The 25,733-nt window shown below is 36.3% G+C and overlaps 3 protein-coding genes and 1 long non-coding RNA gene across 8 annotated transcripts; 2 read left to right on the top strand and 2 right to left on the bottom strand.

Moving 5' to 3' along the window:
* The first annotated feature begins 442 nt into the window (after positions 1 to 442).
* LOC126727379 (uncharacterized) lies at positions 443 to 4,422 on the top strand. Of its 2 annotated transcripts, none has more exons than XR_007656231.1 (5): positions 443 to 866; positions 2,163 to 2,195; positions 2,639 to 2,735; positions 3,164 to 3,254; positions 4,261 to 4,422. It is a non-coding gene; the product is annotated as an uncharacterized LOC126727379 (long non-coding RNA). The 2 variants fall into 2 exon arrangements; XR_007656230.1 differs by having other exon boundaries at positions 3,149 to 3,254.
* A 4,687-nt stretch (positions 4,423 to 9,109) lies between these two features.
* Positions 9,110 to 13,260, bottom strand: LOC126727378 (uncharacterized). Of its 2 annotated transcripts, none has more exons than XM_050432991.1 (3): positions 13,147 to 13,260; positions 12,175 to 12,352; positions 9,110 to 11,717 (listed from the first exon to the last, which is right to left on the bottom strand). In XM_050432991.1, exon 3 carries the CDS (start codon positions 11,645 to 11,647, stop codon positions 9,323 to 9,325), a length of 2,325 nt encoding a protein of 774 aa, XP_050288948.1. In that variant the 5' UTR covers positions 11,648 to 11,717; positions 12,175 to 12,352; positions 13,147 to 13,260; the 3' UTR covers positions 9,110 to 9,322. The 2 variants fall into 2 exon arrangements, with proteins under 2 accessions (XP_050288948.1, XP_050288950.1); XM_050432993.1 differs by having other exon boundaries at positions 9,110 to 11,680.
* Positions 13,261 to 13,284: 24 nt separating this feature from the next.
* On the top strand, positions 13,285 to 14,505 carry LOC126728830 (probable disease resistance protein At5g45490). The gene has a single exon (XM_050434592.1). It carries the CDS (start codon positions 13,285 to 13,287, stop codon positions 14,503 to 14,505), a length of 1,221 nt encoding a protein of 406 aa, XP_050290549.1.
* Positions 14,506 to 15,847: 1,342 nt separating this feature from the next.
* LOC126727375 (disease resistance RPP13-like protein 4) lies at positions 15,848 to 24,238 on the bottom strand. 3 transcript variants are annotated; one of them, XM_050432989.1, is made up of 2 exons: positions 22,970 to 24,238; positions 15,848 to 17,247 (listed from the first exon to the last, which is right to left on the bottom strand). In XM_050432989.1, the coding sequence occupies exons 1-2, from the start codon at positions 24,140 to 24,142 to the stop codon at positions 16,369 to 16,371; spliced, it is 2,052 nt and encodes a 683-aa protein (XP_050288946.1). In that variant the 5' UTR covers positions 24,143 to 24,238; the 3' UTR covers positions 15,848 to 16,368. The 3 variants fall into 3 exon arrangements, with proteins under 3 accessions (XP_050288946.1, XP_050288945.1, XP_050288944.1); XM_050432988.1 differs by having other exon boundaries at positions 15,848 to 16,745; positions 22,468 to 24,233; XM_050432987.1 differs by having other exon boundaries at positions 15,848 to 16,578; positions 22,034 to 24,229.
* Between the last annotated feature and the right edge of the window lie 1,495 nt (positions 24,239 to 25,733).

The following is a 25,733-nucleotide window of genomic DNA, read 5'->3' as shown; positions in this document are numbered from 1 at the left end:
TATGGGCCCACAAATAGTGTGAAAAATATTGAGTGATGGAAATTGGGTGATGATGCCAAACGGGTGTGAAAAATTGAGTGATGAGTGATGAGCGATGGAAATTGAGTGATGAGATTTCCTTAGCCAAACAGCCCCCAAGTTTCATAAAAAATCAAAAAAAAAAAAATTTTGAGAGAGAGAGAGAGAGATTACCTTTTTGTGAGAGAAAATAAAATATGTATAAAATGTGAGAGAGTGACAAATCTATATATATATATATATATATAAAACCGAAACCTCTGCTAGCACCACAATTTTCCACGTCAGCACAACACAATATTTAAAAAATTAAAAATTAAATTAAAAACACTATTTTCAAAACCTAATTCTTATCTCTTTATTTATTTTTTTTATTTTTAATTTTCTTTTATATTTAAATTTGAAACCTAATACTTATCTCTCTTCAGTCTTCACGCTGCCCCTCTTTCGTTTCTCTTTGGCTTAAACACAGAGCATCCCTGTTCTTGCTCTCCCTGTTCTCGCTCTCTTCAGTATTCACGCTGCCCCTCACTCGCTCTCTCTGTATACCTGTTCTTGCTCTCCCTGTTCTCGCCCTCTTCAGTATTCACGCTGCCCCTCACTCGCTCTCTCTGTATACTTCTGTCAGGTTTTTTGATAAGCCTCTTTGCCTTTGCCTCTCTCAATTATCAAAACCCTTAAAGTCTGAAACCAACCATTCTCTCTGCCTTTCTAAGCCGTTCTCTCTATATCCCTGATAGTCCACCATAACCATCTCTCCCACCCATGACTGAGCCGTTACCCATCATAGCCATCGCAAAATCTCCAATGTTGTAGACCCAGTTACGCAAAGATGCTCTTAATATCATGTATCTAATCTTTCCCTCTCTCTTTCTCTTTCTAAATATTTGTTTTTTAATGTTCATTGGCTTTGCTTCTTTTTGTTGATTCCTAGACTGAATTACTGTTGTTGCGTAAGTAATATTTTGATTTTCTATTCAGTTCTTTTGCTAATACTGTTGTTGGGTATTGTTAGGTTTTTTTTTTTTTGGATTTAATTTTGTGAATTCTTATCTGGGTTCATGTGGCTACCACTTAGAAACTCGATTTTAGTGTATAGTTTCTCTGTAGGCATTGATCTATGAGCCTTTTAATTCTAGATATAAATTCGAAATTCATTAGGAATTTTAAATTCTGATTCTTTGAGATTATGTATTTGAAACTTTAGTGGAAATTGAGCTCTGGGTTTGAATTTTTTATGATTTATATGTTAGATATTGGGATTGATATTGATGGTGAGATAGGTTTATATAGTAGAAAGGAGATTAATTGAATCAAAATGGTATCTGAGATTATCAATTTGAAAGTTTAAGGGATATTGAGAAGTGGGTTTGATTTTTTATAGATTTATTTCACGGTAAGTTTGTGCGTTGAGATTAGAGTTTGTGAATTTGGGTCTAATTTGATTGGTTTTTAACTATCAAGAATAATTTGTGCATTATGTATCTTAAAGTGCTTAATTGGGATCATATATAAAACTGTCTTTTTAATATATATATATATATATATATATGGGAAGACTCCTGGGTATCATGGTCATAATTTCAAACCCATTGCTAAGGATAGCTTAGTGGTTCAATAGCCCCTGGTGAATGAGAGGAGAGTGTGAAAGCTTAAATCTTATTAAAAAACCCATAGGATATAAATGGAAAAGACCTGATGAATGTCAAAAATGGAAATAGGTACACCACTGTAACTTATGGTAATTCTTTTTTTTTTTTTTTTTTGAGAAGCAAGTTATGGTAATTCTAATCTTGATTTTTAATCTACAAATTTTATTTGTTAGTTATGGTAAAGTTTGTACAGTTCACACACTAAAACCTAATGAATGTCAACTTTGGTGTTTGTTTGCATCTTGATTCTTTTACAAAAAGACCATTAATTTTTAGTTTGTTTATTTCTTTTTACTTCCTATTGCTTAGAGTGGTCCTCAACCACATGGTAAGGTTGTTTTTGCTCACTTGGTAGGAACTTAAAACTATTTGCTGCTTTACTTATACTGACCAAACTCAATTGTGTTAGTTGGCCTATTTTGAAAGTTCCTTCAGTCAATGTGTAACATATTATGTTATTTGTCTATTGAGCCAAGCTTGGTTTTGATGCAGGTAATGCAGCTGGAGCTGAATTTGAATATGAGGGTATAATTCAGTCAGCAATTTATTTATTTATTTTTAGAAACCATTTTGTAAGCAAGTTTGTGTATAGCTGAGTGATGAAGGCAAATCTAAAATAGGGACATTTTTTGGATCTTCACGGTTCATTGAAGAAAATAAATCTCTATGGCCAAGTAATACATGATGAAACTCCATATTGAACCGCATGCTTCACTTTCTTTAACTCATCTTCATTAGCACCTGAAACAAAAACATGAAAACTAAATGAATACCTTGCAATAGGTCTATCAAATCACATATACACTAATTTGCAAACTTTCTACATTTATTGTTAAGGTTTGTAGTAGAAATTTATTTGTTCTGTTAAGTATCAGAATAGGCAAAGGAAAATGCAATCTTCTAATCTTAATGTTTTTAGATTTCTATTTGTATTCAAATTAAAGATTTGCATTTCAACATTTTATCAGGGACGTGCCTAGGAACCGAAAGACGAATGATTTTGTTGATGATAATTCAAGAATCTCATTCAGACAGTTGATACTTATATTAGATGAATTCCATAAGGTATGCCACATCTCATCTTGCTTCCTTTGTTCTGTTCATTCTACTGCACATACCTAAGCTAGCATATAGATCATCTTTTAATTTGAATTAAATCTTTCTAAATCAAAGTAATGTTTCATGCCTTTGTAGTCAACCAAAGAAAGCTGCAATGGTGATTGTGTGAATTTAAATGAGAGCAACATATAATGTATATTGGAATAGCCATGTTCCTGTGCGGTAACCTTTTCAGAATACTTTTTCTTTAGGAACAGCCTTTTCAAATAACCCCATTTTCCAAAAGCTGAAAAATAAACTTTACAAATCTGGCATGTAAGCATTTAAACATATTGTTATCCTTATTAAGTTATATAAGCATTTAAACAATTTTAAAATTTTGCTATTATTGTTGTTGCTTCAAACAAACCTCATGTAAGTTCTGCATCTTGAAGATCAAGTAAAGAATACCTTAAGAGAAGATTTCTCAAAGAGAACTCCAATGAGAGTCTTCTTTCTGTAACAAATCCTGCATATTCGTGTTAGGTAAGCCTTTCCCTCTTTGTTTATGTGAGTTTTTTTTTTTTTTTTAATAACATATATAAACTTCCTTAACTTATTTCACATTACTTTTGTTGTTTTCTAAAATAAATTTGTTGTTTGGTGTTTATTTCCCTATTTGATGCAGAAAACAAAATATTATAAACAATTATTCTTTTTTTTCCTTCTATTCACTTATCTGTTGTGCTTGGAAAGTCTTTCTCCTTTCATTTCAAAATGCATGACATCACCCCTCATCTTTATGATAATGTCATGACAAGTGATAAGTATCTTTATTTTAGCTTAGGGTAGTAGTAATTTTTATTGTGAACATGATGTGATGATGCAATGATGAGTTTATTTTATTTTGGCTTTGGATAGTAGCCATTCTTATCGTGAACAAGGTCACTGACCTGATCAAACTACTTTGCAACAAGTTTAGCCCCCTATCCTGATCAATAAAACTGTTAACCTTATTAATTTGATGCTTCATTTGTTGCTGGAATTGTACTGGAAAATAAATAAATGTGAACAATATTAAGGCTTTTACTATTGTGCTTATTTTAAATTTTATGCTTGGTAAGCTTATCAGTTATCACGTTTAAACTTATGCTTATCCCTTCAAAGTATTTGCAATGTAAAAATTTGCTTTCAATGTTACTCCACCTTTTTTTTAGGATCAAACTAAATAGTAAAAAATGTGTGGAAAGGTTATTAATTTGATGCTTCATTTGTTGCTAGAATTGTACTGGAAAAGAAATAAATGTGAACAATATTAAGGCTTTCACTATTGTTCTTATTTTAAATTTTTTTCTATTCAAGCTTATCAGTTATCACGTTTAAACTTATGCTTATCCCTTCAAAGTATTTGCAATGTAAAAATTTGCTTTCGATGTTACGTTCTACTAATAACTGCTAAACCAAAAAAAAAAAAAAAAAATCAGTATAAAACTATTATTGTTATAAATTATTCCCTTTACATATTAATAACTTAATAATGCTTATTTTACAGGTCCTACTCTCATCTTGTGCCCAAATCTGTGTTTGAAGCTATGACTTATGAGCTTTTGGAATGTTGGTAATAATGTTTTCATTGCCATAAAGCAAACAAGGTGTGGCCTTTATGTGTTATGTGGAATATCCTACATTTGTAATCAAAGAACATGTTTTTTTTTTGTTTTTTTTTATTTTTTAACTATTTGTAATAGTTATTTAACTGATTATCCCGTGCATCGCACGGGTTAGCGACTAGTTTATAGTAAGATGATGAGAATAAGAAAAGCCAAAATAAATAAGATAACGGTAAATAAATAAACTGAACTCAACAATAAGACAGTGAGCATTGGATGAGAAATACAGTAAGGGTCCGTTTGGATTGAGCTTATTGTTGCTGAAACTGAAAATTGAAAACTGAAAACTGAAAACACTGTAGCAAAATAATTTTTAAATGTGTGAAAAGTACCGTGGAGCCCATTTTAAATATTTTTTAGTACATAAACAGTGACAAACAGTGTTGCTACAGTACTGCTACAATGCGCTACAGTGTTTATTGTCCCTGGAACACGTGAAGTGAGGAAAAAAAAAAAAAAAAAAAAAAAAAAAAAAAAAAAGGAAAAACGCAGCTTGGATGCAGCGGAAGACGCTGAATCCAAACGGCCTCTAAGTATAACGACACAAAAATTTTCAAAACTCTTTTCACATCTGATCAAGTTTAAGGTTGTGATTGAATCATCCAAGACGATGTCTTATAGGATATAAAATTGAATCTCAACCACCCATACTAATTGCATGACTCAATCCAAGCCAGAATTCTTGTCATGGTTCATATTCTGAAATCCCCACACCTACCAGTGTTAATGTTATAAACTCTGTGCTGTTACATTGCTGTCAGACATGTACGAAAATGAAGGTCCATAACTCCTCCAGCAAACTTGGGTCCCAATATTCAATAATTCTAGGCATAAAAAGAAGAGATATCAAAGAATATGCTTTTTTTTTTAAAAAAAAAATCAAAGAATATGCTTTTGAAAGAAACAAATGTTTCTCTTCTTTTACTACTATCTTTCATGCTTGATTGCTTCACTCCTCTGTATCTACTTACCAACACTAACAGCAACTTTTATGTACAAAGATGTATCAACGTTGCTGGCAAAAAAATCTCAGCTTTGAATTCTTATTATAACGTGAATATATCTCATATGAATCCAAAGTGTTTGTCGCTACGAAGTGCTCGTACAAACTTTTCCAAATGGTCCGTGCACCCCTCAGCTTTTTATATTTTTTATGAAGTCCTTGTCTATTTTCATTTTGATTGGCCCCCTCAGCTCAGACCAAAATTAGAAATTAACATTGTTTACCAAACAATATAATTAGTAGGCACTATTACAAAATTATATTTTTTACTAACATCTTGAGTTTAAAAAACTTGATTTAGTGTTCTGATCACGTCTGATATGGCGTTTTTTCCATGTGGTGTTTTTTTCATGTAGCGTCCACTTGAAAATCAAGTCTCTATAAGCCAACCATTTCCAAACAAGTATAATGTTTTTAAGCACACCCTTTACACCTTCTCATCAGAGAAAAAAAAAAAAAAAAAAAAAAAAAAAAAAAAAAAAAAAAAAAAAACTCACCCACAGCACAACCACTACCACCACCGAAAATCCAACAACACCACCACTGCCAAATCCATACCCACAAACCCAAACAGACGAAACTCCGCTACCTAATGACCCACCAAAACCCAAACCCACACAACCCAGTCACCGTTTCCCACAATCCAATTACCGACTCCACAACCCAATCACCGAATTCCACAACTCAGTCACCGTTTCCCACAATCCAATCGCCGACTCCACAACCCAATCACCGACTCCACAACCCAATCACCGAATCCCACAACTCAGTCACCGTTTCCCACAATCCAATCACCAACTCCACAACCCAATCACCGATTCCCACAACCCAGTCACCGATTTCCATAACCCAACCATCGATTCATCGATTCCACAACCCAGCAACCACCGTGACCCACACCTCAACCTCGAACACAAACGCCGATGTCTACCACAGACACTGATCTCCACAAACCCACATCCTCCACCACGTCGATCCCCACAAACCCACACCCTATATGTCGATCTGAGAGAGATGGACTGAGACAGAGAAAGGAGAGAACAAAACAGAGAGTGGTCTATGCTCCTGAAAGAAGAAAGAGCAGACATGGTGAAAGAAGGGAGAGAAGATTGAGGTGAGGAGAAATGTCTGAATGATTGGGAGAAAAGAGACGTAAATGTGCATTGATTTGTGCTGTACAACTTGCTAGCATTGATAATGTTTGAATAATATTTTTTTTTTTTTACTAAAAAGGTAGAATTTGAATTAAAATAATGAAATAAAAGTACAAAGGTGTAAGTAAGGGTCCTGATATGGTCCAGGGCTATACATACTAGCCTAACACTCAGGACAAAGAAAAAAAAAATAATATCATCATTACACCCATCCCTTCAAACAACTAATGTATCCGTTGGTTTGCCACTAATGTTTGATATTCATGCAGAAATGACGTAGCCTCGCGAAGGATAGCTTCAGGCCTAGGCTAGAAGTCCTTAAATGTAAGAGCATTCTCATAAGCTCTCTCATAAAAAATGTCATTTTGACACACAAAAAACCTACTTTATCATTTTAGCACATCATTTTACAATTCACCATTTATCACATCTTCTATTCTTCAATTCTATACATTAAAATAATATATTCCAATATTAAAATAACATTAAAAAAACCAACAATATATAAAAATACAAAATAAAAAAACCAACACCCCCACCACAACCCACAACCCACCCCCGCTGTCAGCAACCATCAACGCCCCGTCCACATCCCACCCACCACCGTCTCACACTAGAACCCCCACAGCAGAACACCAAAACCACCACCATAGAAAAACAAAAACAACAACAAAAAACACAACCCAACCGCATCCCACACACCCACCCACTGCCGTCGCTAACCCACCTATCGCTGACCCACCCACCCATCAACACCCCACATCCCACCCCACCACTGTCTCACACTAGAACCACCATAGCAGAACACCAAAAACCACCACCACATAAAAACAAGAACAAAAACAAAAAACACAGAGATCGGCTCAGGTGGCGTGGCGAGGCTGAACAAAAGAGAGAAAAACAACAACAATGAGAAGAAAAAAGAGTGAAAGAAAAGATGGGTTGATAGGAATGTCTGAGGAAGAACAAAAAAAAAAAAAAGAGGAATAAAGTGATGAGAAAGGAGAGAGAACGATGAATAAAAATAAAAAATAAACGTAGATGGCATTCTTGTCCGTACCATGTCAAAGATAAGAGTGTACTGTAGCATGTCTCATAATTTTAGCACATTTAACACACCTCATGATACTCTGTTTTTGGTGTTTGGTGTGTTAAATGCCAAATATTTGGCATTTGACACACTTGATGAGAATGCTCTAAATGTAAAGTGTTTTGTTTTGTTTTGTTTGCTAGCACATACAAATCAATGCTTAAAGGGTCGGCTTATAAATCGAGTTTTAGAAACTCGATTTTCAAGTGGATGCCACGTGGAAAAAACGTCATATCAGACGTGATCAGACCATGAAAACTGAGTCTTTGAGACTCAATTTATATGCCTAAATCGAGTCTTTGAGGCTCAAGATGTTAGTAATATATATAGTTTGAAAATAGTGCAACTAATTATATTGTTTGACAAACAGTGTTAGTTTCCAATTTTGGCCCCTTAGTTGAACTAGAGATTCAGATATTAGATATTTACTTATTATAAAAACATGTTGTTGTTGTTGTTGTAATGGTCAATGAACTGATCTAAAAAATAAGACAGTGAGCATGGGATGAGAAATACAGTAAAAGTATAACGACAAAAAAAATTTCAGTACTTTTTTCACTTTTGATGAAGTTTAAGATTGTGATTGATGCTTAATAAAATAGTGTTTGTGGAAGTGATGTTACTCCACAATTTGTCATCTCACACTTAAAATAAAAAATAAAAAATAAAAAAGAGATTTCCTGAAACCACTTTGAAAGATAATTCATGTCAGGCCCATAAGTGTAAGAAGAGATAAATCAAGGCCCAGAGGCAGAGTAGGTGGTCTATTTAAAATTAGGTTTGTGATGTTGTAATAGTTGGTAGGCGAGAGATTAGTCATTTAAGGATGGGAAAAGATGCGAATGAGAGGTTTAATTGAGGTGGAAAAGCAGCTAAGCAGAGGAGGATAAGACCTCGAAACAGCAATATTATGATCTTCTCCATTTGGATGAATTCATTTTATGGTAGAGATTAGATATTACAAATCTAAAGCAAGACAAATAAGTATTAAAAATCTAACTAAATTAAGAATTCTTTTCAAGTACGTTTTTCGTTCATTAAAGTTTAAATTGGAATATGTGAGGCAACTGTAACTTCACATATAGTTGTGCTTTTTAATCATCCAAGACGATGTCTTGTAGGATATAAAATTGAAGCATTGGTTAATCAATCTTCACAATAATTATCTTATACATATGGTATATGTATCTCTTCTCTCATAATATGTGAACACCACAATTCTGTGAGATTCACACATTGTGGGAGAGAACATGTATATGTCTAGTTATGATGCCCACGTAAACGATATCTTCTCCTATTCCCGGCTCAGCTCCTAATGAATTGGAGATTGCAAAATACTTCCAACAGCAAAACCCTCTCTTTTATTTCTCTTCTTTTGTGTGTCCATGAAAGGGCGTGAAATATGCAGCATTTCAGGTTCCCTAGCTCTATTAAAAAACTTTCCTTGCAAGCTACTAAACAGTCGGCCAATAAATTCATGACAATGATGGGAAGCATTCTTGAAATAAATTTAGCAGCAAGAACACAAGAAGTACTAGTGTTTTAATACAACATTACAAACATCTCCATTCCTATGGAAGTAAACAAAAGTGAAATAAAATCTTATGCTCATCCCCCATATTGAAAAGAACAGAGTTCTACATAGAAAGTTTCATTCCTAATTTCCTACAAACATTGAATTCACCAATTTATTCAGTTTACTTTCCCACAATCAGTTTTGCCCTTGCATGGCCTTCATTTATTTGAAACTGCTCCCCAATGCCAAGATGTGCCATCAATAACCAGACAAAAGTGATAAGCTCACCTCCTTTACTAAGTTGAGCAGCATGAGTATTGGCCCGGCAATGACCTGCTGCATATGACAGCAATTCCACCCACACTTCACTCAATAGCTTCCATCTATTTGGTTTCGGCAACTTTTGCAGCTCTTTGGCCAGAATACATGCATCAAACAAGACAGATTTGCTTCTATCTCCCTTCACAGCAACAGGTGGAACATCTGTATTTATATCAAGGAGTCTTCTACAGGCCTCCATATGTTCCTGTGTTTTACGGGCCTCCATATGTTCCTGTGTTTGACTGGCCTCTTTATGTCCCCCACCTTTAAGGTCCCTTCTGCTAAAGAACTTTTTGGCCTCTGCAGAGCTATCTCGGAATCTAATTTGTCCAATACCTGCCACAGCAGACATCATGGTAGGCTGCATAACTAGAAGATATAACATGTAATCCGAGAGGGTCTTACTGATTTCACGACAAACTTCAGAATTTACTGACTCACGACCACCATCAGGATTGTTGACTGTTTCACTGCTTTCACGATTACTTTTTGGAGTACGTTTGTCAACTTCTTCCATCGTATCGCAGAGTTCAGTAGCAATATGCCACAACATAAGGCTCTGATCATAATCAACATCCACAACATAAGACATTAAGTTAGTGCTATCACTGTTCCAATTACTATCCTGAAGAATCCAATCACCTCTAGCTGCACATATCCTCTTGGCAGTTTCAGGATCATCTGCAAGTGTGGATTTCTCTTTCAGCTGTTCAAAGATGAAATTCCATAGCTCTTTGGTACATGGCTTCTTCGACACATATCTCATCCTATCATAGAAATCCTTAAGGCCAAAAGTTTCGATGACACAAATCAAAAAACACCACAAGTAATCAAAGACATTAAGGGACGTGGTTTTTGGACGTTCTTTCAGGCAATATTCTATGAAGTCGTATGTATAGAGATATTCAGACCACCTCCTGAATAGGATTCTTCTAACCCAGTCTAAGCAATTTATTGACTCTGGAGTCTCTGAACTCTGTTGAGGCTCTTGAGGAGGCCAGTTTATCCTCTTAAAAGATAGATAGTACCTGAGGGGAATGCAAACGAATTTGGCAATAGGTCGTATGAAGCTAATTTCCATAGACTTCTTGACACTAGCAACAGTCCAATCAGAGAAAATAAGCATAAAGAGAGCAACTGTATCCAAGCCTATAGCACCAAACAGCAGGGTATAGGTAATTCTAACATCGATCTTATGAAAACCTTTCTTATCAATTGAATAGAAGGTCAAGAGGGCTGCCACAATCACACTCCAGGATATAAATCGGACTACGAATCCTAAAATTGAATGCACCACAACAACCTTAGTATAGAGAACTTCATAGATGAAGTTGAGTTCAACTGCTATTACTTTAAATGCCTCTTCTGATTCTCTTTTCTGGAAAAATAGACGGCTGTCATGGCGCTCACGGAAGCTGAAGATGAGATCCACGATGAGACCCTTGAAGATGTTAAAGAAGCGATAAGCATGCCCCACAACCACAACGTCATCCTTCAGGTCACCTACATCTTCAGCAAAAAGTGCAGCCTTTGATTCTTTATTGGGTTCTCCAATCATTTCCATATGAGTTGGAAGTTTGGCTTCTTTCTTTGAAGCATATTCCTCCATGAGCTTTGCATAGTTAGGCCCCGGGTCAGGTGGTTTAAGCATCGACTCACGGAATTTGTTCAGGTTTGCAAGATACAAAGCACGTGTTCTCTCACCATACTTAATGGTTCCAGCAATAAACAGGAGGACAGTAGGAACCCATAGTTTGTTTGTGGGAAGTGATTGCCCAAAGACAATAAAAGCAGCAGCAACCTGAGTTGCAAGCCCAACAAAGTGCCTCAGCCAGAGGGCATTATCCTCCAGAGCAAAAGCAGTTATGGTATCTGGACCTCCAAGGTGTAACAAAAGAAAGGGAGCCCAAAATGCCAGAATGTCATAACGATCTTCAAGGCCTCCAGCTTTGCCCGAAGTGTCATCTTGCCTGTTGGAAATAAGTCCAACTGCAAAGTTAGCAGCCCAGTCGGCAAGCAAGTAAGCTGACCAGATCAACCAGGTTACTATTACATTTCCTGTTCGCTTTCTTGACGGTGCACACAGAATTAGAATGGTCTGTAGTGAAAGGCTAAACAGAATAAAGGTTTGGACATTCCATGTATCATAAAACTTCTTGAACTTGCGAGGGATGATGTAAACCATACTCTTCCCTCTGGTTTCTTACTTTCTGTAAGTCTGGCGAAGAAAACTTCGATGATTAATTTCCAAGTAGCTACAAATATAAGCAGAAGTTAAATAGAATTTGATTATAAAACACAAAAACAAAAAGAAGAACAAGAATTTGCAAAAAAAATATCTATTTCCATCAATCAAGTGTGAATGGATGACCAGCATAATGGTAAATCAATTCATAGTCCTACTGAATTTTGAAACTTTTTTTCTTTTTTGATTGAATGAAATTTTGAAACATTATTATCAATATATGGACTACATACCTTTAAGGTTTTCACTTATGGAATCATCAGTATAAATTTCTCAAAAATATATTGAGGCTAAGAATAATGCTATGCATACAAAGACTATAATGCTATTTGACAGCAATGAAGATCATGAAACTGTGTACACTAACCTCTTGTTGGTTGCTGAGAAAACTGATGCAAAGATTAGGGGAAAAAGATTTTAAAATGTCATGCTTTGTCGTATAAGATTTGGAAGTTTAAGAAACTTACCTCAACTTAACCACATTGTAGAGGCTCAATTCATCAGCATAACAGTCATCTCAGGTTCCAAAGTTCAGCTCTCTTCTTTTCCTATCTTCATTATCATTCCACAAGCAAACGGAGAACTTTGTCAAAAGACAGAACCAGGCGACCAGGACCAAGACCAAGACTTTATTGGTCTTTCACACTGTTACAAATAAACGCCCAAAAAATATTTGAAACACATTATAAAATAAATAAAAAAAAAATTTGAAATTGAAACACATTTCTTTTATGCAAATTGGATTTATGCTTTTCCTTTTTTTTTGCCGAGTATTTTTATGCTTTTTCTGATTGAGGTGACCTTTAGAATATATTTTTATGTAGCCACTTACTGAAGAGGGTAATAAAAAGACAAAACATTTAACCAAAAATAAATAAATAAATAAATAAAAAGACAAAGCCAGACGACGAGGACCAAGACCAAGACTTTATGGGTCTTTCACACTGTTACAAATAAACGCCCAAAAAATATTTGAAACACATTATAAAATAATAAAAATAAAAAAATTGAAATTGAAACACATTTCTTTTTTGCAAATTGGAATATTTTTATGCTTTTCCTGATTGAGGTGGCCTTTAGAATATAGCTAGTGGATGTGTCGAACCTTATGTAGTCACCTGCTGTAGAAGGTAATAAAAATAATATTATAAAAATTACCTGTAAGGAAAGGAAAAAATAATTGTTCCTACTTATTAGGAAAAAAGAAAAGAAAAGGGAATTCCCAGTTCTCACTTCCCAAGGAGTACCTTCTCAAAAAAATAAAAAAATAAAAATTCCCAAGGAGTTAGGACCCAAGCACATGGATGGACCACCCAAATCAACTTTCTCACATTTCTTCCACCAAAATTAAGAGGACTTTCTGTTCAAAAAAAAAATTAAGAGGACTTTCTCTCAAGTCTTTACAAAACTACAAAGACTGATTAAAAACTCTTTCTTACCATTGGCTCCACTTTACCAGTCCAATTATTGAGAGAAGTCCAGATAAAAGTTTATCAGCAAGGCATAGTTTTAAACTTCACTGCAACCTTGGAGAGGACACTACTTAGTGGCGGAGGCTGTAAAGAGTGTAGAAATACATGGCACAGGAGATTGATCAGTATCTAAAGGACCAATTTTGCAATGGCCTCAAGGTGGGAGAGAGTGGCTCAAAAATTCCCCTGCGCACCCACTTTGAGGAAATTAGTAAATTGCTTGAACAGATTTTTCAATCATCCTGGATTGCAGACTCATCAAACAGGGAAAAGGTGAGAGAAAAGTTATACTACCTCAACAATGTTTTGACTGAATGCCAAATGCTATCTTGGAGAGACCAACTGACCGTGTGTAAGATAAGGAGGAAGTTAAACGAAATCACAGAAGAGCTCAGGGGCTGGGTTCCAAATGGAACGACTACTGCACAGCCTAATGGTCAAGTAAGTTCATCATATGAGAGACAAGTTACCCAGTGGAGCACTCGGGTAGTTGATGCATCTAAGGTTCATGGGTTTGATAATGAAGTGACATTACTTGAAAAGTTGGTTCTTAGGCAAGGAAGTGATGATCAATTCAAGGCAATAGGCATTGTTGGTAAGGCTGGTGTAGGAAAAACAACACTGTGTCAAGTAATTTTCAATAAGCCGGAGGTTCAGAAGTACTTCCTTCCAAGGATTTGGGTATGCATGTCAAGAAAACCAAATGAAGATAATGACACAAGGGTTGCAATTGTCAAGAGAATGTTGGATTGCCTTGGAGTTGACGAGGAGATCATCAATAAGGTTCACGGGGATCATAGCCTCAAGGGGCTCCTCTATGCTCTTCACCAGCAATTGTATAGGAAGAGGTATTTGATTGTGCTTGATGATGCCAGGAACAATGATGCAGAGGAGACACAAGCATTTTATGGTAAGTTGGATTCTTTGTTATCCCGTGATGGAGAATGGGATTGTCTTGCTTATGGACTACCAAAAGGGTGTGGTGGAGCTGTTATTGTGACAAGTAGGAATGAGGAATTAGCAAAGAACATGGTTGGGGAGGAAAATCTACTTCGTCTTCTACCACGTTCAGACCCAGAGAGCTTCTGGAAAATATTCAAAGATGCAGTTGAGAAAGGCACAGATAAGGACAGCACACCGTTACAGTTCAAACCTTCAAATGTGGAAGATCTGAAAAAACAAATTTTACAAAAGTGTGATGGCTTTCCGATAACTGCAAAAATGCTTGGTGAGATCATGCATGACCCAGTAAAACAACTACAGGATCAAGCCGCTCCAAATGTTACACAACAAGCAGCCACAGATTCGCAGAATAGTATTATTTGAATAGCACATGCTTTTTAACTTGCTATTTTCTTGGTTTTGGTTTCTCCTATTTAAGTTTTTAGCTTTATATGTTGTCATTTCATTATGAAATCTGCTAAAAGTTGTCTGATGATTGGTGTTGCTTACAGTTTTGCTCTAGTTGTATGATAGTATTGAAGTTTATGCATCTTTGAATGATACAACTGTTTCAAAAAAAGTTGAATGGTGGATGATTTATGCGTTTTAAACAACATTTAGTTTTTTGCAATTAGTATTCACAGATGATGTTTAATTTTCCCAGGACCTGATGAGACAGGTTGTTTATCTCATCCCACCTAAAAGCAATTAAGCAAACCATCAATGTTCTCTCTTTGGAACGCACCAATTGAAGCATTTCCAAAATTGTTTTCCCCGTTTGATATGTGCATGATGATCAGGGACCAGATTTAAATACCCAGTTAAGCTGCAGCAAAATTGGAACATATATTGGAGATATTACAAACCAACCAAACCAATACAAAAAACCCGTTAATTAATTATTTGGTGTTATGGTTGATCCACCAAAGTGTAATACCATATATAGTTGGAGAATTTATATGGCTGATGACTGTTAGGTTGATGATATATGTGACTCCACCGAAGTGTATACGACATCAAGAATTTATATACCTTGCAACAGCTTCCGATAATATTTGGAGATTTTGCAAATTAACCTCCAATCATGATTGATGACTGTTAGGTAATCCAAATATGGTTGCTTCAAGTCCATCATTTAATAAGAAGATCCAGTCAAATTTGACTGTGTAACGTGATGCACATGATAAAATCGATTGTCCAGTATTATCAATAAAATCGATTGTCCAGTATTATCAAAAAAATCAACCACAGGGGAAAGAAAATAAATCCATTATCCAGGGCAGGGACCAGCATGTTCAGGCTGTTTTGTCTTGGTTATGAGTTTACATAGTTCCACCCACTGTTCACTCTTCCTAAACATAATTTGGATTCTAGAAAAAAATAAATGGCTCAAAGAACAAAAACCACACCAAGGTATGGAAATGAGACTGGAAAAGACACTGAATAAATAGCCACTTGAAGCCAGTAATCATTTTCTTACCCTAACATTATTTCAGAACATGATCTATTAAGTGTATATTCTATTTCTTGGAACAGGCAGTGCTGCAATATAAGCCTGATAAAGCAACAATCATTATTCCACAATTTTCTCAATAAGGTAATCTATCCTCTTTATTATAAGCAATTTCTTTTTTTAAAGAATTAAAATTAAAAAAAAAAAAAAAATCACATGCTCCACTACAACAAAAACCTTCGCAGCTTGTTCCAAATAAGGAGGAAGAAAATGTACAAGAAGCAATTGCAAGTTTGCAACTTAGTAAATATATTAAATAATAGGCATTGAACACAACTAAATTCGAAATAGGCCAGAAACATTACATACTTTTGATGTGTGATTCATCTTGACAAGAACAATTGAATGAATACATAAAATTCATTTGGTAGGAAAAGAACCATAACCGACAAAACGAGTCAACTGGAGGAAAGACAGCATTTTGTGCATAAAGCAGAAGTCCCCCGGTGGAGTGGGATCAGAAAGATCAGATTTGAGGAAGACTTTCTGACCTGGGTGACCATAATGGGTGATCCTTTGCTTCAGTCCAACCAGGCTGATTCAAGTTTCAGTGAACTGGAAGTGAAGCTCCATCTCACCACTCAGATTAAGCCTTGGACTTTCAATGTCTTGCAACTGCTCTTATTTCATTGATCATTTAATGGCTTCAACCATAACCCATTTTCATCACATGGAAACAGAGTGAGTTTAGGGCAATTGAATTTCTCCAAGTAAAATAAGTCAGGAAACGATGCTCAGATTTCACTCCAATCCATCTTCAAGTTACTCAAGAACTTCAGACGTAGTATTTCTACTTTCCACTTATCATTCTCTTTAAATTGACCCAGATTTTGGAGTTTTCCTCCTCTAATGTACAGTTTCTTTAACTTGGCAAGTTTGTCAGGAATCAACCATCTGGGTGCAGTCATCTGAGGGTAACACTGGAGATCCAGTTTCTCTAGTTCCTTAAATTCTTCTGGGATTTCTGGTCTTAGTCCTTGCTTAAAGGTGGCAGCTTTTAATAATTTTCTAGTGAAGCGTTTACGTGCCCTCAGATGACAGCATCCAGCTGGGTGCCGGCCCTCAGAAAATGTACTCTTGGTGAGTTGCTTAGCATGGCCGTCTACTCCACCTCCCCACACAATTGTCAGCTTCTGAAGCTTCTTAAACTGTCGAATAGTGCTTACCTCTTCATCTGTGGGAAAAACCTTCACGTTTGTGTAGATGCTCAATTTCCTCAACTTACTCAATTTTAACAACTCACCAAGAGTACACGAATCTGCACTTATGCGATCACCAACTACAAACCCTTTAAGGACTAGGAGTTCTGAGAGCAAGGCAATCCCTTTGGGTATGTATTCAAGCAAGTAACACTCAGATATATCCAAGTGTGTCAGCTGCTTCAGTGAGCCTATCCCATCAGGAAGCAGCTCTAGATTGTGACATGCTCTAAGATCCAAGATTCTCAAACTTGAGAGCTTACACACAGAATCCGGAAGCTTTGTGATCCTAGAGATTCCTTGAAGACTGAAAAACCTTAAAAATTTCATACTTCTCAACCCTTTTAAGAATTCACCACTCTTTACTTCAATGTGATGACTAGCCGAGTTCTTCCACCTCCCCAGATAAAGAACCTTGACATTCTTCAATTTCGAGAACCACTCCAACTTGAAAAAGTCAGGATAAGGTTCATTGACATTGAATATAGTTTGCAATTTCTCATGATCCAATGGAGACCCATTTGATTGAAACCCAGTTCTTAGTAACTTCTGAGAAGAGTCATTTAGTACTAAACATGCCCGGTGACAGGTAGAAAAATCAGCAGTGGGATTCAAAGCAATGGGATTCCCCTTCTCATCAAAATCAAAGAACCTAGCTTCCTTGGCAAACTCAATCATGGCGGAACGAATAAAAGGATTCATCTTATAAGTATCCGCAACCAACCTATGCTTCTTATTCACAGCCTCAATACAGCCGGTCTTCACTAACTTCAGGAATATTTCATCACCCATTTTCTCATACGTCTGTTCTTCACCCCCTGTAATGGGCTACTACTACTAGTACTACTAATATAGCCTTCTCCAACCCACCAATACACAAAAAGCCTCTTCTTCACAACCTCATTCTCCGGAATCAAAGCAAAACACAACAAACACAACTTCGTTCTATCATCAAGACTACTATAAATGTCCCTAAAATCTTGAAAAGCATAGCTTTGATTAAAGAGTGTGTTGTAGTGTAAGTCAGGCAATTCATCAATCACCTGGAGGTCATCTAAACCGAAGCCGACATCGACCCGGTTAATTGTACCAGCGGCGGATGCAATGGTGGAGAGATTAGGGATGCGAAGCTTTAACTTGATGACAACGTCACTGAGTACACGAATCCTGGATTGTAGTTGAGTCTTTTGCTTGGCTTTTAAAGCCGGAGTGAGAGCTTTGGCTCTTAAATCGCCTAAGGACTTGTCGAGTGTGTGTAGTAAGAGATCCCTGGAGCCAGCAGCCACTTCGTCTGCAGATTCCTTGAATTTGGAGAAGTTGAAGTTTATGTACTCGAGATCTTTCCTCAATTTTTCGAGTTGGGTCTCCATGGTACGATAATCTTGCTCGTCCTCGTTTGAATCGCCGCCGCCGTTACTGTTGCCATTGTTGGTGTTGGTAGTGTTGTGGGAGAGATCAGACGAAGACATGGCTTTGGAAAGATCTATAGAAAGCAGAAAATGGAACAACAAGAAAGAGTTTGGGACTAATGAGAATAATGTTATATCTATGTTTCAACTTGTAACTATGTTCAATAACTAGATACAGAGTTTATGCGCAAAAGATTAAGGAACCCATTAATATTAACAGAGTTCATGATTTGTCGTATAAGATTTGGAAGTTCGAAGAAACATACTTAACTCCAAAGTTCAGTTCTTTTCTTTTCCTACCTTAATTATCATTCTACAAACAAACGGAGCACTTGGTCAAAAGACAGCACCAGGTGACCAAGACTCAAGACATTTTTTGGTCTTTCAAAATGTCTTGGTCTTGGTCACCCATTAAAAAAAATAATAATAATTGAAAACCATTTTTCTTTTATGCAAATTAAAAACTTTTTTTTTTTTTTAATCCTGATTGAGGTGATCTTTACAATATAGCAAGTGGAAGTGTAAAAGACTTCTCTGTAGCGATGTGCTTAAACAAGAGAAAGTTGACATGGGCCACCTAAGTCAACTTTTTCCTTTTGAAGTTTTTTAGCTTTAGTTAAAAATATATTTTTGGTCATTTTAGACCGATCTTTGATTTGTTCTCGAAATTAATTTTGCTCTTAGGTCAATCTTTGATTTCAAAAAATTGATTCTATTTTGATCTCTATCATCAACCCAATAACAGAAAAATCAGTTGTGGTAGATAGAGCGCATTGTTAGCATGTTAGATGCTGACGTGGCCATTAAAAAAATATATAAAATGCCACGTCAGCATATAAATTAATTAAAAAAAGAAAAAAGTTTAATGTCTCAATTTTAATTGAAAAAAAAAAATACAATCTAATTATTAAAAATAGTAATTAAATTTTTTTCTTTTTTTCTTTTCATTATTTACGAAAGAACAAAGTAACATGTTCTATGGGAAAGAACATGAAGAACATGTATGGTTGCCCAGAAAATTAAAACAATCAATATTTTCTTTTCTTTTATTGTATTTTCTTAGCAAATAAACATGTGAAAATTCATTCAAAATCCATATCCTCCACTGAAACCTCCAATAAATCAAACTCATAAACCTTGAAAAATAATCAAATCCACATGAAGAAAAATAAAAAAATAATAAACCCAGAAATTTAAAATAAACACAGCAACAACAATCTGAAACCCAACCCCAATCCACATCTTTATGCTTTGCATTTTTGGTCAATTGTGTCCTCAAATCCAATGGCTCTAACCAACCAAAACATTGAAACCCAGAAAATACCTTGCAATCTGAAGCCCAAACCAACAACAAACCCAACCAACGATCATTGATCAGACCAACCAACCAATCCTACAATCTAAAATCCACATTAATAGATCAGACCACCAATCACTACAACAAACAATGATCAGTCCATCAAGTCACCGCAACCCACGCCAACAACAAACCCATCCAATGATCCACCCCCACCCACCACCGAACCAACCACCACTTTACAACCATTGATCCGAGAGAGAGTTTTAGAGATTTTTTCCAAATCTATGATCTAAGAGAGAGACTTTAGAGTTTTAGAAAGATGAAAGAGAGGGAGGGAGATTTTTGATCTAAGAGAGAGAGATTTAGAGATTTAGAGATTTTCATTTGAGTAAGCAAAACACCAGCTCTCATACTTGAACCGTTATGATTTGGGACTTATTTTTGTTGTTGCTGTGCTTGTTATGAAGGCCACGTAGACTGAGGCAAACCTAGATTTACGATCTCTCTCTTCCCCCAACCTCCAACCCAATCAGCTCCCTCCAACGTAGACTAAGGTCCAGTTCGTCAACTACAACTCTGTCCGCAACTACTCCTTCATCTCCTCATCATGGGATGACTCCACCACCACTACTAGTAAGAGAGAAAAAGAGAGAAGGTGAGTTAGAGAGAGAGATCTAAACTTGCTTTTGGAGAGAGAGAGAGAGAGAGAGTTATGAAATTGATATATTTAAATTTTGTGGTGTGTTTGTTTGCCAAGAAAATTCAAGAATATTTGAGAAAGTTGCTATAAATTTTTTAATGATCTTAGTGTCCCATATGGTTTAAGTATAAACTTAACCATATGTTTATAAACTCTTAAGCACGCTCCCCTTGCAAGCCGGTTTTTAAGGGTGAATTCTATCCATGAGTTTATAACAAAAATGCTTAAGTATAAGCTTAACTACATGTTTATAAGCTTTTGAGCACCCTTCCCTTGCAAGCCATTTTTAAGGGTGAGTTCTACCCATGAGTTTGTGACAAAATGTTGGTTGTTGCGTTGCTGGTAGACTGATTGATGATCCAAATCTGAATGCTTCAAGTCCATGATTTACTAAGCAGATCCAGTCTAATTTGACCATCTGACTAACTAAATTGCACATGATAAAATCTATTGACCAGTATTATCAACAGGTTAATACACACTTTTATAATAAATTTCAGAAAAATATACCTGAGTCTATAATGCAACAAGATAATGGACAGTTCATATGTACGTGATGAAACAGTGGAATTTCAGTTTTAGTCTCCTAATCTGCATTCATATTCGAGAATCAAGCAAATTGCTGAAGTCCCTGATTGTGGAGACACAAGAATTGCTCAATCAGAATGTTTTAAAAACTCCTAGAGTAAGTCACAGTGAAGTTTAGTTCTCTGCAAGCGTGAGTATTTCATAAGATAAAATGTATCCTTAAAATCTTACAAGGGCACGCAACGTGCAATATCAATCCAGTCTTAAATTGAACTCTTGGGGTTGTAGTAATTGCAGTAGAGAAATTGGTTCATCAATAGTTCACTCCAACCATCAGCATAAACAATTAATGAGCCTAATTATACTAATTTCAGTGACTCGAATCAGAATGCTTAACTCAAGAAAGTCTTTAGTCACTAAGTGGGATAAGCTAACTGGTGCAAAGTTCATAGGCTAGATGTCAAAAATAAAAAAAGAAGGAATAGATAGTCACTTGGAGCAAAGTGAATCATTCCCTGACCCTAACATCTCTTCTAAACTTGATCTATTATGTTTTATAGTCAATTTCTTGGAACAGGCATTGCAGCAATATAAGCCTGATAAAGCAACAAGTATAAATCAACGACTTGTTCAATAAAGTACTCGTTTTTTTTTTTTTTTAATCTGAATATTTGATAAAGCTATCCATCCTCTATGTTTTGGTTAGAAGCAATTTCTTTAAAAGAATTCCACATGCGCCAATACAACAAAACCTTCGCAGCTAGTTCCAAATAAGGAAGAAGAAAATGTACAAGAAGCAATTGCAACTTAGTAAATTTTATATAGTGGACATGAAACAGAACTAAATTCAAAAATTGTGCCAGAAACATTACATACTTCTGATTATGTGAGTCATCTTGACAAGAACAACAGAGTGAATACATAGATTTATGTCTTGCAACTGCTCTCATTCCATTGCTCAGTTCATGGCTTTAGCCATAACCCATTCTCATCACATGGAAACAAAGTGATTTTAGGGCATTTGAATTTCTCCAAGTAATATAAGTGAGGAAACGATGCCCGGAGTTCTCTCCAATCCATCTTTATGTTACTCAAGAACTTCAGACGTAGTATCTCAACTTTCCACTTATTGTTCTCTTGAATTAGATTTTGGAGTTCCCCTCCTCTGATGTACAGTTTCTTTAGCTTGTCAAGTTTTCCAGGTATCAACCAGCTGGGTGCTTTCATCTGAGGGTAACACTGGAGATCCAGTTTCTCTAGTACCTTAAATTCTTCCAGATTTATTGGCTTTGTTCCTTGCTTAAAGGTGGCCGCTTTTAATAATTTTCTTGCGAAATGTGGTTTAGCGCCAGACTCCAATGTCAGTTCTGCTTTACCCTTGTCTTTCTTCTTCTTATCTCCACTATCCTCTGGATTCATGGTGCTTTCTGCGATTGGCTGTTCTGCACTTTTGTCTGGCCTTATATGATCTCCACTATTCTTCAGACTTGTGATGGTTGCAACCGTTGGTTGTGCCACACCTTTGTCTTGCTTTTTGTTATCTCCATTCTTCCTTGGACTTGTATTGGTTGCTGCATTTGGTTGTGCCACACCCTTGTCTTGCTTCTTCTTATCTCCACTCTTCTTTGGACTCATGGTGGTTGCTCCTGTTGGTTGTGTTGCACCCTTGTCTTGCTTAGCATGGCTGTCTACTCCACCTCCCCACACAACTGTCAGCTTTTGAAGCTTTTTAAATTGTTGAAGAGTAATTACCTCTCCATCTGTGGGAAAATTCATCTTGTTCGTGTAGATGCTCAATTTCCTCAACTTCCTCAATTCTAACAACTCACCAAGAGCACACGAATCTGCACTTACGCGATCACCAACTACAAACCCTTTAAAGACTAGGAGTTCTGAGAGCAAGGCAATCCCTTTGGGTATGTATTCAAGCAAGTAACACTCTGATATATCCAAGTGTGTCAGCTGTTTCAGTGAGCCTATCCCATCCGGAAGCTCCTCTAGATTGTGACACGCTCTAAGATCCAAGATCCTCAAACTTGAGAGCTTACACACAGAATCAGGAAGCTTCGTGATCCTAGAGATTCCTTGAAGACTGAAAAACCTTAAAAATTTCATACTTCTCAACCCATTCAAGAATTCACTGCTCTCAACTTCAATGTGATGCTTCGCCGAGTTCTGCCACCTCCCCAGATAAAGAACCTTGACATTCTTTAACTTTGAGAACCACTCCAACTCGAAAAAGTCAGGATAAGGCTCATTGACATTGAATATAGTTTCCAATTTCTCATGATCCAATGGAGACCCATCTGATCGACACCCAGTTCTCAATAACTTCTGAGAAATGTGATTTAGTACTAAACATGCCCGGTAACACTTGGAAAAATCAGCGGTGAGATTCCCTTCGCCATCAAAATCAAAGAACCCAGCTTCTTTCGCAAACTCAATCATGGCGGAACGAATAAAAGGATTCATCTTATAACTATCCGCAACCTTTCTATGCTTCTTATTCACAGCCTCAACACAGCCCATCTTCACTAACTGTTCGAAAATTTCATCACCCATTTCCTCATACGTCTTTTCTTCACCACCCAGTGGACTATTAATCAACCCCTCTCCAACCCACCAATACACAAAAAACCTCTTCTTCACAACCTCATTTTCCGGAATCAAAGCGAAACACAACAAACACAACTTTGTTCTAACATCAAGACTATCATAAACGTGCCTAAAATCTTTAAAAGCGAAGCTTTTAACAAAAAGTTCGTTGAAGTGTAAGTCAGGCAATTTATCAATCACCTGGAGATCATCGTAATCCGCACCGACACCGACCCGGGTGTACTTTCTGGCGTCGGAGTCGGTGGCGGAGAGCTTATGCGGCAAAGGGATCTGGAGCTTTAACTTGAGGACGATCTCGCTGAGCAACTGAAGCTTGGATTGAAGCTGGTTGATCAGAAAAGTGGGGCTGCGAGAAGTGGCTCTCAAATCGTTCAAGGACTTGTCGAGAGTGTGTTGCAAGAGAGCCTTGAAGAGAGCAGCGGCGTTGTCTTCAAAGTTGGTGAAATTGGTGAAAGCGAGGCCTATGTAGTTTATGTCTTTCCTTAACTTTTCAAGCTGGATTTCCATCTTGCGGTAATCTTCCTCGATTGAATGGCCACTGCCACTGTTGTCGTTGTCGTTGTTGTTGGTGGTGGCGGCGGCGGCGGCGGCGGCGATGGAAGTGGTGGTGGTGGTGGTGGTGGTGGAGATGGAGCGTTTGGCTTTGGAGAGACGGTTAATGAGAGCGGGGATGACGACGTCGTTTATTTGAGCAACGGTGAAGTTGTCGGTGGAATATGCGAAGTTGGAGAGATAGAGATCATCAAACGAAGACATGGCTTTTTTATGGAAAATTTAGAAACAAAGAAAGCAGACAATGAAGCTGAAGATGAAGCTGAAATGAAAGCTGGTGTTTTATCCAAATAATTTTAGGGGTCAACGGTTATATTGACTTCAGGCAATAGCTTTTTTTTTTTTTTTTCCTCTTATGAGTTATGAATAGCAACTAAAATGGGATTTTCTCTTTTAAGTTAGTTCAAAAATAATTTTCTCGGTTTTGGTCATTAAAGTGCTGGTTGTTTTCTTCTTCTTTTTTTCTACTAATGTTTCAAAATTTTGTTACTACCTTTCATATTTGATTTTGTATTTTTATATTGATATTTTTTCAGAAATAATTACGACATGTTACTAATTTTGTAACTTAAACCATTTTCCTTTCTCAATGCATAGAAAAATGTCAATTCAATTACAAATTCATTGACTATTTATATTGATCTTGTTGTTCATTTCCATTACTAATTTGATCATCCATAATATGTATTTTTTTCCACAACAATGAAGTTTTTGCATTGCATAGAATTTTAGTGCAAATATTTCATTAAATAATTAATTATAAATGGTACTTAATGGTCATATTGCGAACATAATAGATGAAGTGCCAATATAAAAATAAAAAATAAAAAATAAAAAAAAGACGAAAATCAAACATGGAGGGCTAAAATAAAATTTTTAATATTCTAAAAAAATTATCTTTTTTACGTATATATAACTTATACTTAACATGTCTAGTGATGCGATGCTAACATGACAAATTACTAATGGAGCAAGCCATGCAAATGCTAGCGCGTTATTACTATCAAGGAAGTGACATGAAAGTTGTCATTAGGTTTTCCACAGATCGGATCAAGTTGGGTTTGTGCTTAACTCTCACCCAACCTAATTTGATCACGTGTAAGAAAACTTAAACTGCCATCAACCAGAGAGGAGTAGCAGAATGGACCTTCCATAAGTGGTGGGCATATCAGTTGACACTGGAGAGGCAAAAATCTAGTGGAGATCTTGCAGGATCTAGTGGAAGTGAAGCAATTGGCGACTAAAAGGACAACTCTCAATGAGAAGATCTAAGGAAGCCAGTGGTCTTGTGGCAGTAAACTATGTTGACAATAATGGTGGGATGCAAGAGGAGAAGGTCACTCTGTTGGAATTGTTGGGAAAAAGTTATTGTCATAATTTCGCTCTAATATCACGTTTTAATTGAGAATATAATTCTCTAATCGAATTGTGTAATACTATACTGTCCACAAAGTAGTAATAATACGCAACAATGTAGTCAGTGGTACAATATTATACCCTAATGAGCATAGCAAGGTGGTGAGCTCATTGATTTGGAATGTGATGTAATTGGAGAAGTCCCGAGTTCAATCCACCACACTATTATACGATTTTTGGAATATCCCCTGAGTAAAGAGTGAAATAAATTAACCAATTTCAACCACATCTTTATATCTAAACCAAGAAACAGATTAGTACAATATTACAAAGTAGAACGTAGTAAAACAATATAATAGGCCCAAAGATGGGCTTGGGCCTCATGGACACTAGCAAATAGCAATCAATAGTTTTGAAACTCTTGCATCTTCAAAAATAT

The sequence above is a fragment of the Quercus robur genome, chromosome 5 (assembly GCF_932294415.1).
Source record: "Quercus robur chromosome 5, dhQueRobu3.1, whole genome shotgun sequence".
Taxonomy (NCBI): domain Eukaryota; kingdom Viridiplantae; phylum Streptophyta; class Magnoliopsida; order Fagales; family Fagaceae; genus Quercus; species Quercus robur.
This window is presented reverse-complemented; position numbering and strand designations above follow the sequence as displayed.

Coding starts and splice junctions, on each gene's coding strand:
- LOC126727378 (XM_050432991.1), bottom strand. CDS start 11,647: ATGGTTTACATCATCCCTCGCAAGTTCAAGAAGTTTTATGATACATGG.
- LOC126728830 (XM_050434592.1), top strand. CDS start 13,285: ATGGCACAGGAGATTGATCAGTATCTAAAGGACCAATTTTGCAATGGC.
- LOC126727375 (XM_050432987.1), bottom strand. CDS start 24,142: ATGTCTTCGTTTGATGATCTCTATCTCTCCAACTTCGCATATTCCACC. Junction 16,579..22,033: donor TAAATCTGGAAGAATTTAAG/GTACTAGAGAAA, acceptor GAAGAATTTAAG/GAACTAGAGAAACTGGATCT.